This window comes from Nomascus leucogenys, chromosome 5 (genome assembly GCF_006542625.1).
Source record: "Nomascus leucogenys isolate Asia chromosome 5, Asia_NLE_v1, whole genome shotgun sequence".
Taxonomy (NCBI): Eukaryota; Metazoa; Chordata; class Mammalia; order Primates; family Hylobatidae; genus Nomascus; species Nomascus leucogenys.
Window position 1 is genome coordinate 86,141,847 of NC_044385.1, and position 18,185 is coordinate 86,160,031.

General features: G+C 40.2%; 1 protein-coding gene across 4 annotated transcripts in view; it reads right to left on the reverse strand.

The window, feature by feature from the left end:
* The window catches only part of DIAPH3 (diaphanous related formin 3), a 496,362-nt gene extending 478,794 nt beyond the window's left edge, over nt 1-17,568 (reverse strand). For all 4 annotated transcript variants that reach the window (XM_030813469.1, XM_012506844.2, XM_030813468.1 and 1 more), the window contains exon 1: nt 17,231-17,568. In XM_030813469.1, the coding sequence (XP_030669329.1) occupies nt 17,231-17,410 (180 nt within the window). In that variant the 5' untranslated portion in view covers nt 17,411-17,568. The remainder of the gene's footprint in view (nt 1-17,230) is intronic.
* Nucleotides 17,569-18,185: the final 617 nt, after the last annotated feature.

Genomic DNA, 18,185 nt, shown 5'->3' on the forward strand with positions numbered 1-18,185 from the left:
TATGAACACACCAATTTCTGTAGTCCGGCCACAAGCTCAAGCAACTGCAGCCTAACTGTCCTTGGAAATCCTCCAACAATGCCAAAGGAGACTTCAGCAATGATTTAAACATATTTGTATAGGACTTTTTAAAAGTACAATAGTTTTAGGTTGATTATCACACCATTCAAACACACTAATAAAAAAAGGCAACAAGGACTGCAGGAAGTCAGCAGCTGACAGCCACAGGTAAGGGAAGGCACCCAATGATCCTAATAATCTAGTGAAAATTACTAAGGACTGCAGATCTCACAAGGATGTGAAGGTAATTCTCACATGCCTGTTTCTGTCATCACTGATGTTGTTTCACTTGTAAACTTATTGAGGGTAGCTCCATAGGCTATAAAGCTGCATCATCTTTGCCAGAATAAACTGTTCTTGTTATCTATAAGAGCTAAATCACATTCCTGGAAGGTAGTCTATAAGAAACACCTGACTCACAGGTGAAGCCTCCAAGGGCCATAGGTAGTCCCTCTAAACTTGAATGCCGGCCAATGTCTGTCAGCTGAAGGAGAACTAGAAAACAAAAATGCTGCCAAGAATACCATAGGAAAATTCTCAGCATGTGTCTTCAACTTGTGCAAATTTCCATTTACAGAGAAAAGATCATTTGGAAAATATAGCCATTTTTGGAAGACTGAGCAGCCAAGGTTCTTAAGTATAGGAGACTGGGACAAAAAAAAAAAAAAAAAGGTAAATTTGTTCACCAGTCTACTTGGTACATGTTTGGAACTAGAGATCTCAAATAGGAAAAATTTCCTCTTAGGCCTCCCCTTCCCCTCTCCAACACATCTATCAGATAAGTAAGGCTAACAGAAACTTCAATGTGTAAGGTACAGTACAGTGAGATTAGTGCTATAACTGATACTGATCTAAGCATTCCAGAAGAGCTGCTTACAGATACCAGGGAACACCTCGGGTCCAGATTTGCTTCAAGCATGCACAGAGGACACTGGAATGGACCAAACCAGCACAGAGCAAAAGCTTTCCAGACAGGAGGTCTAGCTTGTAAAACTACATTGCAATCATGCAGGGACCTACAAGTAAATTGTGTGGATGAGGAACTGGAATTTCAGGTGGAAATTGAGGGATCCAATCTAGAAATGTGGGCAATGACGAAATCATTAAAGGACAAGATCATGCTACTTGGCCTTTAAGTTGTGGATGATGCAGGAGAGAAACTGAAGGGTTTTAAGCAGGTTCCATAATCACACTTCGGTTCCAAAGAAAACTACTGTAGCAGCAACATGGTGGATAAAACAGAGTAAACCCAAGAACCAGAGCCAAGGAAATCAGTTAGGAAGCTATTGCAATAACCCAGCAGAGAGATGGAAGGTAAGATAAATGAGGTCAGGGACAGTAGGAGAAGAGAAGAGGCAAGTGCTATAAGTACCCAGGAAGCATAATCAAGGTTACTGGATAACCAATGCATATGGAAGTTAAAGATCAAGAAGTTGAAAATAAATCCAAGGATAAAATGTTGACACTGACTAAGAGAATACAAAAGAAAGAAGTTTATGAGAAAGCAGATAAATTCGAGTTGAGATACAGTGAGTTTGAGGTACCTCTAAGCCATCCATGCAAAATAAGGTTGAATATTTTGGACAAAAGCTCAAAAGACCATCCTAAAATAAAGATGAAGTTTAAGAAGTCATTAGCTTCTAAATCTGAGCTGTCCAATATGCTAGCCATTAGCTACATATGGCTATTTAAACACAACTTAATTCAAATTACACAAATTAAAAATTCAGCTCTTTGGTAGCAGTAGCCACATTCAAGTGCTCAAAAGCCACATATAGCTAGTGACTATCAAATTGGACATGGCAGGACACAACATTTCCATCGTCTCAGAAAGCACTAATCTAAGTGGTAGTAAAAGCTAAAGAAATGGATGAGTTCACACTAGAAGCACGTATAAAGTAAAAAGAGAAAATCAAAGAGATTACTTAGAAACACTCATTATAAAGGGTAGGGAAAGGAATAACCAAAGATCAGAAGAGAAGAACATGTTAGACCATGGTTTCAAGGGGGGCGAGGTTAGTACAAATACAATGAAGAAGTCATATAGGGTGAGGCTTAAAACAAAAATCAGCACTGGGTTTGCCAGTTGATCTGCCTGGGCAACAGAGCAAGACCCAAAAAAGCCCAACTTAACTCCACAGCCTGAGTTCTTAAAGATTATGCTACATGAACTCCCCAGTAACACTGTAGTATATGTGTTGATTCACACCTCTCTTTCCCCATACCAGACTGAATATAAACTTCTTGAAATCAAGGACCAAATTGCATCTACCCGTGTGCTATGCTCAGTATAACTGGCATTCAAAAATTTACCGAATAAATGACAACAAGTAATTCACAGAAAGTGGCTAAAAAGGAAAGAAGCAGAGCATGGTATTCAGAGAGACAAAGGGTCAAGGGAAGGTTGAGGAAAGGGGTTGTTTGGTTTTCCTTCTGCTTTTTCTTTCACAATGGTAAACATTTCAGCATCGTTACAGGATGGAGCGTGTAAAGAGCAAAACCTTCCTGACAGAATGTGGATGGGCCAAAAACAGCAGTAAAGAGATTAACCTCAAATAGGAAAATATATTCCTTGTGTGGATATTGGAGGAGAAACAATGAAGAATGTTTGCAGATATAGACAATTACAGCAAGCTCTAGGAAAACTTTCTCTGAAAAAGGTATCAAGGGGCATGCTAAGAGTCAGGAGTAATCATTTCTAAGATCTTAAGTGAATGCTGTGGTATGTTCCCATATGGGAAAAAAGTGAGTGCTTGACACATACACAGAATATCATTGGAAGGATACAAAAGAGCCAGGTGCAGTGGCTCACATCTACAATTCCAGCACTTTGAGAGGTTGAGGTAGAAGAACTACTTTAGCCCAAGAGTTCAAGACAAGCCAGGGCAACACGATGAGACCCTGTCTCTATAAAATATAAATAAATAAATTAGCCAAGCGGTGCAGCATGCCTGTAGTCCCAGCTACTCCAGAAGCTGAGGTGGGAGGATCGCATGAGCCCAAGAGGTGGAGGCTGCAGTGAGCCATGATTGTACCACTGCACGCCAGCCTGGGTGACAGAGTGAGACACTGTCTCAAAAAAAAAAAAAAGATAGAAAATAATAAGCTAACCAGCAGCCCTTGGGGCTGCTCTGCCTATGGAGTAGCCATCTTTTGTTTCTTTACTTCTCTAATACTTTCTTTCATGTTAAAAAAGAAAAAATAATAAATGTCATCATGGCGGGTGGCGGGGGGACCTTAATTGGTGGTCTAGGATGGAAGGGAGGCTTAGGAAATTTCCCTTTGTACTCCTACATTGTTGGACTTTTTAAGAAGTACAGATGTTGTTTTTCAGTTTATTTTTTGAGACAGGATCCCACTCTGTTTCCCAGACTGGAGTGCAGTGACAATCATGGCTCACTGCAACCACAGCTTTCCAGGTTCAAGCAATCCTCCCACCTCAGCCTTCCAAGCAGCTGGGACTTCAGAAATGCACCACCACGCCAGGCTAATGTTTCTGTATTTTTTCGTACAGACGGGGTTTCACCATGTTGCCCAGGCTGCTCTTGAACTCCTGGACTCGCAATCCACCCGCTTTGGCCTCACAAAGTGCTGGGATTATAGACATGAGCCACCGCGCCTGGCCGCTTTTTCAATTGAAAAAACTATTTGGGACAAAAAAGAATCAGGCCCATAGATGACGTAAAGAAGTGATAAAGGTTTAGCATAAATGCTCTGAGAAATGGAAAAGGAGATGACCAAAGAGCTAGTTAAAAGCCAGGCCCCATCATGCCCTATTCCCAGTTAATCTCTCTGTGTCTCAACCCCATCATGTACAAAATAACAGTAGGGAGAGTGCCCATTTCAAAGTAGTGTGAGGGATAAGTGATTAAAACAGTGCCCAGCCCATTGTATGAGCTGAACAAATGCAGTTATTGGGATGATGATTGTTATCTAGCAGCACTGAGGACACACAGATACCCAATGTCTAAGGGCATCAGTTCACAAAGCTGGGAGTGGTTTCCACCAGGATGCAGGAACCCAGTTCAGCCACAGAAGCCTGCCAGGTTACTCCAGGCTTGGAGATCTGAGGCAATTGAACAAGGAGGCCAAAGGTTCTATTATTTATTGATATTCTACCTTATGTGAGGTGTGAGGAAGTGAGGTGTTTGAAGGCATTCCAGTTCAAAGGGAGCTCCATGGTTACTTTTGTGGAGTGTGGGTTTAGTGTGGAGCACATGTTGACAGCAGGAGGCAGAGAGAGAAAGAGAGGCAATGTAAAGAGGCTGTAGTAGGTCTGCATGAAACAGAAAGGAAGGGAATATATCCAGGCACCAAACAAACCTCTGGTGTGTGTCCCACTGCAATGAATGGCTGAGTCCCTGGACACAATGCCAGTGTCCCCCAGGGAAAAAAAAAAAAAAAAAAAGCTATGAGGAGAAAGGAAGTAGGAAGCAAGAAGAAGAGGTTAAAATGCTGTCAATAACTGAGAACTTAACACTATAGTGATGGGATCTCCCCTATTAATAACAGCTGTCACATATTAATTGTGCGGTGCCTAAGCTATTGAAACGTGTTAACTCAACTAATCCTCACAACAATCTATAAGCATAGAGACTAATTACTTCCATTTTATAGAAGGGAAAACAGAGGCACAAAGGTTGATAATTTGCCCAAGGATATACAGCCACGTTTGAGTCTCTCTCAAGTCTTTTTATCACAGTTTAAGGGTGGGACTTTAGAGCCACATTGCCAGGCCCAAGTTCTTCAATAACCCACATATGTTTCTGGTAGTCTTTATATACCCTTGCCCACCACCACTAGGATCTTTCATAAAAAGAAATGAATAATTATTAATAACATTTAAACAAATTCATCATGAATGGGTTAATGAACCAGGCATTACAAAGTTACAAGAGTACTTTGTTTCGATTTTCAATTAGCCAAACATTCAGATTCCTACTATAAGCACAAGTCTATATATACCAGGCACCACACAGAAAGTGACTTCCAAAAGCTTACAAACACACGCATGAAGTAACTAAAAGCAGGTTCAATATAACATAACAATAAGAGCAAAATTATACCCTCAAAAGAGACTGAGTGGAGTTAGAACATGGTTTTAATTGGAGACCGTCACCTTGTATAAAGAAGTGAAATAGTCATACTGAATTTCTCAAAGCAGATTATACACACTCCATTTTTCATGTTCATTTCCCAGGCTGTCAATTTTTTCTTTAAAAAAGAATTGTAATTGTCATTATGCAAGGAATTCAATCAAAGTTTTTAATAAACAAAAACAGTTTAATTCTATAGTAAATTCCATAATTAATGTCACCAATTTGCAAATCTTTTATTTAAAAACTGAATGTTACAAAGTTTCATTTTATGACACCCAAATAAACAGCCAACCTCGGAAAAAATGCAGCAATTACGGGATAAACTCTCTGTATCTTGGGAAGATACTTCATAATAAAATTAACCAAATAAATGCAGCATTATGGATCTCACAATTAATCCACTAAGGGCTTTTACTAAGGGCTTCAAGAAATTCTACACCATAACTCCTTTGACAGAACTATGACTGAACAGGTATTCAGTCATCTTTAACTCAAGAGGGTGTGTACTTAGACCACAGCTACTTGGGTATATCCCACATCCCTCAGCACACAAAATGACCTCACATTTGATACATTAAATCATAGTCTCCCCTTTCCTTTCCAGTATTTAATATCTGCCATGATCCTCAAAGATGGAGAGATCAGAAAGCTACTGAGTATTAATTCCATTCACAGATTTACTTTTAGGGAAAGATATATATCTATATATATATAAATTGGAACCCTAAAAAAATCAAAATTGAATTAAAAAAATCAAAATTGAATTAAAAAAAAAAGCCCTGTAAACCCAGGAAATGAAGAGTAAAGATTAAAAGGAGATAAAGATAAGAAGGGAGAAAATGAGCATTTCAATGGAATTATGATATTTAATGTTTTAAGCTTATTAGTGAGTATACAGTGTTTTACACCTCTTTTGTATGATACATATATGATAAAATATATTTTTTTAAAGATTGCAAGTTCCTTATTTACCCAAAAAAATTATTAGAAGCAAACTGTTTTGAAACACATTGTATACATCCTTCACTACTGATACTAATCACTTTTATCTCATCACTAAACAAAGGACTAAGGTGAAAAAAATTTGCCCGGTTCAGGTACACATCTAATTTCTTTTTTTTTCTTTTTTTTTTTTATTATTATACTTTAGGTTTTAGGGTACATGTGCACAATGTGCAGGTTTGTTACATATGTATCCATGTGCCATGTTGTTTTGCTGCACCCATTAACTCATTTAGCATTAGGTATATCTCCTAATGCTGTCCCTCCCCACTCCCCCCACCCCACAACAGTCCCCGGAGTGTGATGTTCCCCTTCCTGTGTCCATGAGTTCTCATTGTTCAGTTCCCACCTATGAGTGAGAACATGCGGTGTTTGGTTTTTTGTCCTTGCGATAGTTTACTGAGAATGATGATTTCCAGTTTCATCACTCAAGTCATCTCTGGGTACCCCAAACTGTGGTCTACAGAGGCCTTCCACAAATTCTACTTAAGTCTTACGTTTTTTCAAGATTATCTTAAACATTAGAACTAAAGTAAGCATATTCTGGACATTGTGAATGACCCACCCTATAACCATGTTCTGTCAGGAACTTTTGGTTTTACTTTTGTAAATACTTTTGTATTTACTACCAATATGGTACTCAATGAGGGCCAAGCAACATCATCACACAATAGATTTTCACAAGCTCTTCCACTTAGGAAGAATTCAGTTCCAAATGGCTATTTATAATTCCAAAATCACACTATTCTGGGAACTATGCACCCATAGGTATGGAAAATTAGATTTCAAGAGAAAAATGAATACAGAAGCTGGAAGTATAAGAGTTTTTATTTTTTCTGCTGCTTCAACATTTTCATAACATTTACTAAAAAATGTTTATATATGGCTATTTTCTTTTTAAAAACAGGTTTATAACAGTTCACCACTTCATCTACATCCTCAAGCCAACACCTATGAGAAAGATAATGGTGTCCGATGACAGGCCTCTGCTAACAGTGTCAGGCTATCTGTGAACTCCTCAGTCTACACATATCTTCCTCAGCCTCTGGGATTCCATTTCCACCCAAGAATCAAATTGATAGAAAGAAAAACAGCAAAATATACACATATTTTTCCACTATTAAATCCAATAAGGATGACTTAATTTCAGCAAAACATCATCAATCGCATTAAATTAATGTTGCTGTTAATTTGAATTTTATGGGTTTTATAGTTTTGTTTTGGATTGTAGATGTAAATCTGTTTTAGTTTTATAGGTGTAAAAAGTGATAAGCATAAAGAGTTACACTTAGTTTTATATCTGTACATATATTAGTAACATTATTTTTATTATCATTCAAGTCCATATTGGAGTATCACAAGAATTTTTTTTTCCTAAGTTTGAAGTTGTTTCCTTTATACGTTTTTTGTAAGTTACATTTGTACCCCAAGTTTCATCATCCTATTACCCCCACTTTAAAAATAAAGAACAGGCCCCTAAGAAACCTTCAGAAACTTGCTCTGACCACTCAGCCATCAGATCTGAACTCTGCATCAATCCAAATGTCACCTGGTATGCCAGGATAAGAACTAAGAACACAATGGCTCTGCCTCCAGCACACCAAGAGCAAAAAGCCTGGTTCAATTAAGTTTTCCAAGATTAGAAAGTTATTCAAATATCCAATGTATTCCTAATGCCCTAAGGTATAGGCAAAAATTGTACTATTATTACCGTTACTACTAATGAAAACAAAAACAACAATCCTATAAATGGCAAATATTTCAATAGAGGTTACAACGAGCCAGGTATTCTAGGCCCAAAACGTAACCTTTAATCTTCATGACAACCCCGTGTTACACATGAGAAAGAGGAGGCACAGCGAAAGGTTAAGTAATTGCTCAGTTCACACAGCTAATAAGTGATATTGCTGGGATTCAACCCCTGAGAGTGGTTCAAGTCACTGCTCATAAATGTTACTCATAATGCTTCTTCTACAAAAAACTGTAAGAAAAGATAGCAGTGAGTCTTTTGAAGAATAAAATCTATGGCCAGCATTTCCAAATAGATTTCACTAAGTAACTAGTAACATGAATGTTTCAGGACCAAAGCTTATTTAAACTCTTAAATTCTCCCCTAAGTTAATAAAGACTATTCAATTTGCTATTTGAGAAAAATTACTCCCCATGGTAAGGTATTTCAATGCCATCCTGCTGCTACTGAGAGAAAAGTTACCTTTGTAGATCCTGTTCAAAGAAAGCCCATGCTTTGATCCTTAATATCCCACGAAGTAAAAGGTTATGCTTAATCTATATTTTATAGATCTAAAAGTCAAATTAGTTTCTGAGATAAACAAGCAAGAGTGTAAGGATAAGCATATTCTTTAGCATTCATTTGATTCCTAGTTTAGAGGATACTATGTGCTGAGTTAAAGACAATTACATTAGTGTAATACATAGCAGTTTTTTCCTGTATTATTCTGCAAGCATAAACAAGTCATACACATGTTAATTTACATTCCATATAAAAAGCCAATTTTAAATCCAATTTATAAGACAATAAATATCTAAAGATTCTAGGACACACCAATAAAGTTACGCCATAAAGTAGAGTTAATTCAAGACAACAATAAAAGCATGACAAATTTTAGCATTCCACCAACTGCACAAAGGTGTTTCAGGTAACATCTGTTCAAAAGCAATTGCTACAAGATAGACTAGATGAGATGCAAGGTTTCACCATGTAATAAATGTATGTCAGTTTGCTTGCTTCATAATTAAAGACATGAGTCTTTGAAAAAAGCAATTAAGCCCTGCTCTAAATCTGAGACAATCATCCCTATCCCTACCCCCACCCCTTTTTACCCTCAAAGAAAAGACCCAGAGTGGTCCAGGAGTATTAAATACCATATGTTATCTACTTTCAGCAACTAAATGTATCCCCCAAAAAGCCACTTAACATATATTGTTTCTTTTGATAAATCATTTATTTAAAAAAAAATTCTGGGTTTTTCTGTTTTATTAAGGATAGAAAGGAAAGAAAGGCTGGGAAAATTCAGAGCAATTTCTTAGAACAGCAGCCTGAATAAAATGATTTTACCTCCTTCTAAAGGTTACAATGTCTGGTGTGCGTTAGGTAGAATTCTGACATGAATAAAATTTAGGTGCCTAAAGCTTTCAACTAAAAACAGTATCTCAATTCTTGACAGTTTAAACCTAGGACAACTGAGAGCATCACTTAAGCTGAGAACTCAATGAAGGAACAAGTTCAAAAAACCAAAAAGAGCATTCAGAAATCACCTCCATCTTTTCCCAGCTTTCTAGAAACTATAGAGTAGACAAAACATGAATGGAGGTTTTGGTTGTTATTCCAGTCGTGGTTTATTTTTCTATTGTAATTTGGTTATCTTCTGTCCTCCCAAATTACAAACAAACCCTCTGAAATAAAGAGAAGGGAGAGATTTAAATGAATCTGACGGTCCTCCTTGTAACTATACCTAGGTTCATTTCCTATGGCAGGTGTAACACATTACCACAAACTGGCGGCTTAAAACAACAGAAATTCATTCTCTCAGTTCTGGAGGCCTGAAGTCCCAAATCAGTTTCACTGCGCCAAAATGAAGGTGGGCTGCTCTCCTTCTAGAAGCTCTAGGGGAGTAGCCTTCCTTGACTCTTCCAGCTTCAGATGGCTGCATTATCAATCTCTGCCTCTGCAGTCACAAAACTCTCTCCTCTTCTGTGGTCAAATAACAATACATATGTTTGCATTTAGGGGCCACTGTGATAATCCAGAATAATCTCATTTTAAAATCCTTAATCATCTGTGTAAAGTCCTTTAAAAAAGAAAACAGGAGAAAAGGCATACAAAGGTATTATGTGCAAGTGTGGCAAGTATGGAGTCATACAAAGTATGAAACTCAAAGAAGGGCCAGACGGCTAAATCTTAAATACCCTCTTCATAGGGAAGAGGGAAGTGGGGGATGTAAGGCAATTTACAGGATGAGTAAATAATCTTTAGGGGGGATGAATGGGCCCAAAGAAGAGACAAAAGTCTGAGACAAAGTTTGTCTGGGCTCGGTGTGGTGTCAACTCCAGTCTTCCTTCCTTCAGTATGCATCTATTTGAGTTGAGATGTCTGGGAAAGAGATTCACAACAGTTGAATATCTTCTGGAGGACACAATCTTTAGGTAGAGAGGTGAACTTCAGAGAAGACCCTTTCTTGCATTTCCGGCTCCCCAGGTTCTCTCGATTTGAAATCCAAAGTGGCATATTTGGGGGTATAATTTTCTGAGCCCTAACAATGCTTTCTTTCTCATATTAGTATCATAAGCTCCAAACAGAAGTTGCTTAAATAAGTGCATTTTATTTTTCTCCCAGTACAAGATGTGTGGTGGCAGGTAAGTTCCTAGGTTAACCTAACCTATAGTGGCCCAGAGACCCAGATCCTTCATATATATACATATATATATATATATATATATATTTTTTTTTTTTTTTTTGAGACAGAGGAGTCTCACTCTGTCACCCAGCCTGGAGTGCAGTGGCACAATCTCATCTCACTGCAAACTTTGCCTCCCAGATTCAAGCGATTTTCCTGACTCAGCCTCCCGAGTAGGTGGGATTACAGGCGCCCATCTTGGTATTTTTAGTAGAGACAGGGTTTCACCATGTTGGCCAGGCTGGTATTGAACTCCTGGCCTCAACTGATCCACCTGCCTTGGTCTCCCAAAGTGCTGGGATTACAGGCATGCGCCACCGTACCCAACCCCTTCCTATATTCTTGGTCTGCCATATGTAGCACAGTACATGGGCCTTGTCTTCAGGCTAGCTATCCTCATTACCAGAAGACTATGGCAAAATAAGCATCACATCCTGACTATGGCCAAAGGCAAAAAATAGGCTATTGCTTCTTGTTAGCCTTTTTCTTTCAGATGTTGTATTTTTCAATGCTAGAATTTCCACTGTGGTCTTTTTATAGTTTCTGTTTCTCTGCAGAGGTTTCCTATCATTTCATTCATTGTGAGCATATTTCATTTATATTCTTAAATATGGTTATACAACTGCTTTAAAATCCTTGTCTATTAATGCTTACAACTGAGTTATCTTGAGGTTGGTCTCCATTGATTCTTTTTCTTGTTTGTATGGGTCACATTTTCCTGTTTTTTCTTAATGTCAAATGCCTTTGCACTATATCCTGAACATTGTGAATGTATGGTGTAGGGACTCTGAATTCCTTCTATTCTTCTGAGAAGTATTGCTTTTTGTGTTTGTTTTAGCAGGCAGTTAACTTGGCTGAACTCTCAAACTGCACATACTGTCCCATCTGCTGGATGGGACCTGAAATCTTAGTTCAGATATGTTAGCCCTACCTGTGCTGCTTGGAGTCTGTCCCATACATGTAGGGTTCAGAAATTTGAGGACTCCACACACAGAATTTGGGGCTACCCATTTGTGGCTCCTTCTCCATTCCAGGATTTCCTCCTCATTTATCAGCTATATGGTCACCAGAACTCTGCCCTCTGGTTTTTTATGCCAGTACAACTGTGGGCTTACATTCTAGTTTTAACCACCCCACATGACCCTGATTAGGGGCTTCCCTTATGCAAAAAGCTACAAAAAATTACAAACTTATCCAGCACTAGTCCCTTCTTCCAAGTATTGTCTCCAATAGCCATGTCTTTTGATCACTCTCCAGTGTTTTAATAGTTGCTTTTTATAATTTTGTCATGTGAGAGGTCTGTGGTCCAATGAGAGCTCAGCCAATACTGGATGCAAAGTTTCTGTTAGTTCCTTTTTACAGAGCAAAGACATCTTTCTCAGAATTCCCCAGCAGATTTCTCCTTTAGCTTACTGGCTACAATTGTTTTCATCTGCTCTTTGTTAATCCCCTTTGTTCTGGGGCCTGCATGCCTTGAAGGATTTGGCTGCCACACACTGGCTGGTATACATTAATGAGTTGGGTTACAGCTTATTCATTAAGCTTGTGAGCTTAGTTAATGTGTATCCATCTCAGACATAGATTCAATCTCCATGTGCTGACCATATCACTGTCCAAGGCCCCAGATGTCCAGATGTGTGGAACTTTGGGGCTGCCTCCTGGTGGAGTTCAACAGGCCCAGGCAGAGGTTGCTTGAACCACCTGTGGTTGCCCCAGCTAAAAGGGTAAAAGCAGCCACATTCCACAATCTGGACTGGCTGGGAAGCTGAGCAGGGAGTTCTAAAGAGTGGCAGCCCAAACTCAGGCAGGCAAACACTGAAGGATGGTTCCTCATCCTCCCAGCAGGAGGCTGGAGGCTATGAGATACCCTGTCTCTCAGTGGCTGGAAGAGCAAAGAGCAGTATCTCTTTCAGACATCCTGCTGTCAGAAGTTACACCATAGCACAGTCATACATTGGGTTTAATTGTTGCTCCTGCCTGGCCCCTCTTTAAAAAAAATAAAATAAAATAACCTGTAAAGTCATTTTTTGCCATATAAGGTAACATTCACAGGTTCCAGGGATTAAAGAATGTCTATCTTTTGGAAGATCATTGTTCAGCCTACTACACCTGCTTCCAAATAACCCAAAGTAATTGGTAAACATGCACTAATCTCATTAAGCTTACTGGGATTTCATCTCTACTCAAATTCCTACTACGTGTACAATCAAGAAAAATTCTCCAACCTTGTAAATCTTCTCACCTCGCAGCCTGCCTATAATCAGAAAATCAATTCTACATTCATATTATATATTAATTAAAGGCATCACTAATTATTGCTAATGTTCCTGGATGAGAAAAGAAAGAGTAAAGATTAAAGTTCCCAACAGCTATGGGAGAGAATTCAGGACAGTGATTAAGAATGTGTATTCTGGGCCAGGCACAATGGCTCACGCCTGTAATCCCAGCACTTTGGGAGGCCGAAGCGAGTGGATCACTTGAGGTCAGGAGTTCAAGACCTGCCTGGCTAACATGGTGAAGCCCCATCTCTACTAAAAATACAAAATTAGCCGGGCGTGGTGACACGTGCCTGTAATCCCAGTTACTAGAAGGCTGAGGCAGGAGAATTGCTTGAACCCAGGAGGTGGAGGTTGCAATGAGCCAAGATTGTGCCACTGCACTCCTGTCTGGGCAACAGAATGAGACTCCGTCTCACAAAAAAAAAAAAAAAAAAAAAAAAAAAAAAAAAAGAAAGAAAGAAAGTATACTCTGAAGCCAGCTTGCCGAGGTTCAAATCTCAGCCTCATGAACTGGCAGCTGTGTGATTTTAGGCAGCTTAATCTCTGTGTACTTTGGTTTCCTCCTATGGCAAACAAGGTTAATAATACTACCTACCTCACAAGGTCGTTCTAAGAATTAAAGGAATTGGCAATTACAACGCACCTAGAACAGTGCTTGGCTCACTCAGAAAGGTTAACTAGTATTACTATCAATGCCCAAACATGGTAAATATACAGAAATTAAAGGACAAGGTGAAAAATCTCAAAACCAGCCGGAAGCGGTGGCTCACGCCTCTAATCCCAGCACTTTGGGAAGCCGAGGCGGGCGCATCACGAGGTCAGGAGATGGAGACCATCCTGGTTAACACGGTTAACCCCGTCTCTACTAAAAATACAAAAAATTAGCCGGGCGTTGCGGCGGGCGCCTGTAGTCCCAGCTACTTGGGAGGCTGAGGCAGGAGAATGGCGTGAACCCGGGAGGCGGAGCTTGCAGTGAGCGGAGATCACGGCTCTGCACTCCAGACTGGGCGACAGAGCAAGACTCCGTCTCAAAAAAAGAAAAGAAAAATCTCAAAACCAACACTGAAGGTACTACAATGACATAATCAATCAATAATTAACCATCTATTCGATGGAAACGATTAGATGATTTACACTGAAGTCTGTGAGAACTTTTAGAGGACTCTCCTAATTAAAAAGAACTCCTTCATTAACTTGGACCACTAATTTACAGGCTCCCTTTGAATGGACTGACCTACATCCTAGAGATGCACACTTCTAGAAGCCACATGTTCTGCTCTGCCACCACTACCTGTGTGTTGCTAAGAGTAACGAGAAACAGGTATTACTGAAAGGCTTTCCACAATCTGTAGGACAACTGTTCTGTTCTACAAAGGATATAGGACTCAGGTCCAGGTATTAAGAGTGTGGCCTAGGGCAGGTTCCAAGTTTAATTCCTACGGAATTTTATCTGCCTTCACAAAGTCTCCACCCAGATACTTGCCGTGTCCTCTCAGCCTCCTCCATCTCTCTTCTATGCCCCAGTAGCTATCCCTACCATCTCAATGCTCACGGCTTAAGATATTTTCAAATGAGACCAAGTTGGTTAATTCACAAGCATCCCAAAGTCAACTGATTCATAGCACAGCCAAAGTATCACACAATTACAATAGACTAATTTCTACTATTTATACTTATCTATGGGAAGAGATATCTAAGCTACAAACTCTTTTACCCAACTCACAAGTGACTTGAAGCCCGCAACTATACATTTGGTAGAAAACAAGAATTTGCCTACTTTATCAGGACTCAAAGTAAAACAAGATTTCAGCGGGTACCAGAGCTCCTGCTTTCTTACACTAAGACAAGAGGGAGTGACCAGTCTACCACTCCATTCCACTACTCGCTTGCTGCTTTGCAGAAGTGTGCAAAACACTGGCCACCTAAATTATTCCTATCTATCACATCACCAACCCATATCACTTGTTCCAATCAAAAACAGCTGCCCCAGGCTCGAATAATGACTGAGTGACCTGAAAAGATTTAGGATAACGTCACTTCGTCCAATCAAGAAAAAGCCAAGAACTGACTTGACATCTGCAAGAACAGTGACTGACTTGACACCTGCAAGTACAATTACTTTCTGAGGCATTGCTGGGAAATTTGACGGTCTCAAAGATCCCTCCCGCTCCATCCAAAAAACAAGAGTTACTGGTGTGCAATCAAGAGCAGTGAAAGGTAGGCAAACAGGGAAGAGCTGCTCAGGAAGCAGCCTTGAGACTGGGATACTGAACTTTAGGACAGGAACAGAGTAAAGCTGTGCCTGGAACTTCTGCCCATCTTAAGATTTCCAGTTCAACAGGAAGGTGGTCCAAAATCAGTAGCATGCCCAGGCTCCTGGCAGACAAACTCAAACTCTCTCCAAAGAAAAGCATCCCTGGAATCCTACAGGTGAAGATAAAGCAACGAGCTTACAAAGATAAATACGCACAAGAAACAGAGCAAGCCATCATGAATCTGAGTCAATGTAGACAGCCCAGGTTGCAAACAGCAGAACTGTCAAATAAAGAATAAGAACAACCAAGTAGGAAATGTCTAAAGAAATAAATGAATAAGAAACAAAGGACTATCAAGAATGCCCAGGCAGATTTGAAAAATAAGCAAATGGAACTTATTAAAATAAAAAATAATTGCTAAAATCAAATATTCAGAAAAGTAGCAGATTAGACATAGCTGATAACAAAATTAATGAACTGGAAGATATAACTAAAGAAATTACCATATAAGCAAGAATCTAAATTAGCTTCAAAGTACCAAGAGTCCAAATTACTTCTAAATTAACTGGAAGTCATGGTTCATATCAGACTTCCACCCAAAAACACAGTGTTTTAGATGTGTTTTACCTTTACAGCTTAAGAGTGTTATCTTTTAGATGTCATTTCATCTTTATGAGAATCCTTTTAACAAATGGCATGCTGAGATGGTCAATGTGACATACATAAGAATGAAAAACGGCACAGAGACTGGAAACCAAATGATCAAATCCTTCAATGAAACTTAACATAAATACTAATTTAGATCCTGTTTTCATGACCTCCTTGCTGGGAATGAGTCACAGAAAATAACACCTCCTGTATTCTGGACCACAGAAGTTAAAACAAAATAAAATAAGATTATTAACCCAGAGAGTAGACTATAAAAGGAAGAAGGTCATTGCCTTAGTGGATTCTTCTCACATTAGGCAAAAATCTTTCATTGGGAAGTTTACTCTGTCCTATTCATTCTTCAGATTTGTCAAGATAATGATCAAGTCCATATTTGATCCTTCTGCAAAATGTCACTATTCCTATGACCATTTTGATACTTAATTTGGCATAATTAATCTATGCTGTTCCTCATTTTCAATTAATCTATGCTGTTCCTCATTTTCAGTATTCTGATATATCTCATGTATCAGAATATGGGCTCTCAGTCTTATTCAACTATTATTTTTAACTAAATGTTATAGTTAGCAACTGGTTCACAAACCATTATTCCCTTAATTTGTGAATCATGACTTAAATTTCTCACAATTTTTACTTGCCCACATAAGGCAAATGCTGTACTATCTCACATACACACACACACACACACACACACACACACACACACACAATTTTTCCATATTCCTAAGGAAAATGGTGGAGTGGTCAATGTGAAATTTCAATTCTGTTGGACTCATCCCAAATCTATCAACCCTCTATGTGATTTATTTACACACATACCCCCCAAAATAATCATCACTGCCCATACTTTCACTAGTTGACACCAACGAAAAGACAAGGTGTTAATCATGACACTTTCCTTAAGTGTTAAAGACAAGCAAACCAGAATAGCAAGTTTCAAATATTTAGAATTCTTTCCAAGCTGAGCAAAACATTCTTTAGCAGTGACCACACCACCCGTCAAGTTTTAAAACGAGCTGTTTCAACTTGGAAAATTATATCTACCTTAAAAGTTCTTATATGTAATTAAAAGTTCTTATTAAAATAATAAGCAGAAAAAAAATACTGTCACCTAAAAGTTCACTTTGATATATCTTATACTCTCTTACACTAGGGAAGAAAGGAGAACTTCGACTTAAAAAAATGCAATGTCCACCTAGATGACGTCAATACATATATACATTTGAACTGCTTTTCACATCAGCCTTAAGAAATTTGGGGGCAACACAAGATCTGGGCATTTGTCACAGGATCCAACTACAACTAGACCCGGTCTTTGTGAATCTATGGTGTTTGGCACCTCTGGATCTCTAGAATTAAATTTGGTCCCCAAGTTCTTGTGGGCCCACCCTCGGCAGTCAGCCCTACGGCGGGGCGGGAGCGGCCCCACCCTAGCTCCAGGCGATACTTACAAACTTGGGGCGTTTCTCCCCAGGCTCCTCGGGGCCACCGGGCGGCGGAGGGTGCTGGGGGCCCTTCCTGCGCGGCATCTTGCTTTCCCGGCAGCCGCGGAGTGAGGCTGAGGAAGGGTAGGGAGTCCCAGCGGCTGAGCCTTGGGCCGGGTGGTGCAGCCGCGGCCGGTGCCGTTCCATCTTTCCCCGCAGCTCCGGGAACCGGAAAGAAGGTGGCCACTCAGCAAGCTGCAAGCGGGAAGCTGAGGGATCGGCAACGGGTTTGTCTCCCGCGGCCCGCCACCCAGTCAGCACAGCCTAGCCCAACCGCTGAAGTCGGGGCCGCAGCCAACACATCTGAAAACTCCCGCCACCCGTGTTGACCCGGGACTGGCCAATCCCGCGCCGCCGGATCAATGACACGCTGAGGCACCGCCCCTTCCGGGCATCGCGAAATATGATTCGCCGTGCCGCCTGTCTATGCAGCCGCTCAACCCTTCTGGCTGTCTAGGCCGCTCACCTTAAGGGCACAGAGTGGCGTCAGAGTTGGAGAAGCGCCGGAGACCGGGGAGGAAGTCATCGGCCTGGATTTCTTTGGATTTGCAGATAGGTTTCCAGCAGAACTGGAAGGCGGGCGAGACAGGCCCTGCGCCACCATTTGAGTTGCGCTGGAATATAAAACCATCTGCTAGCCCTCTCCTTGCACGTCTGGGGCTGGAAAAAGTAGTTCTGGGACTGGGTACGGTGCTGGAAGGGGTACTAGGCAGGACGAAACGACGCGGCCCACGACGCTCCAAAAGGAAGCCTTCTGGACATATTTCCTGCCTAAGTGCTCGCTCTGGGGTGGCAGAGGGATCCACCCAAAATCAGACAGAGCTAGGCTAGGCTGAGCCCTTCAGGAGCTCACAGTCTCCTGTGGTTCGCAAACCCTAACACAATTAACCAAGGAATGTAAATGTCTATAGCAGTTGTTTTA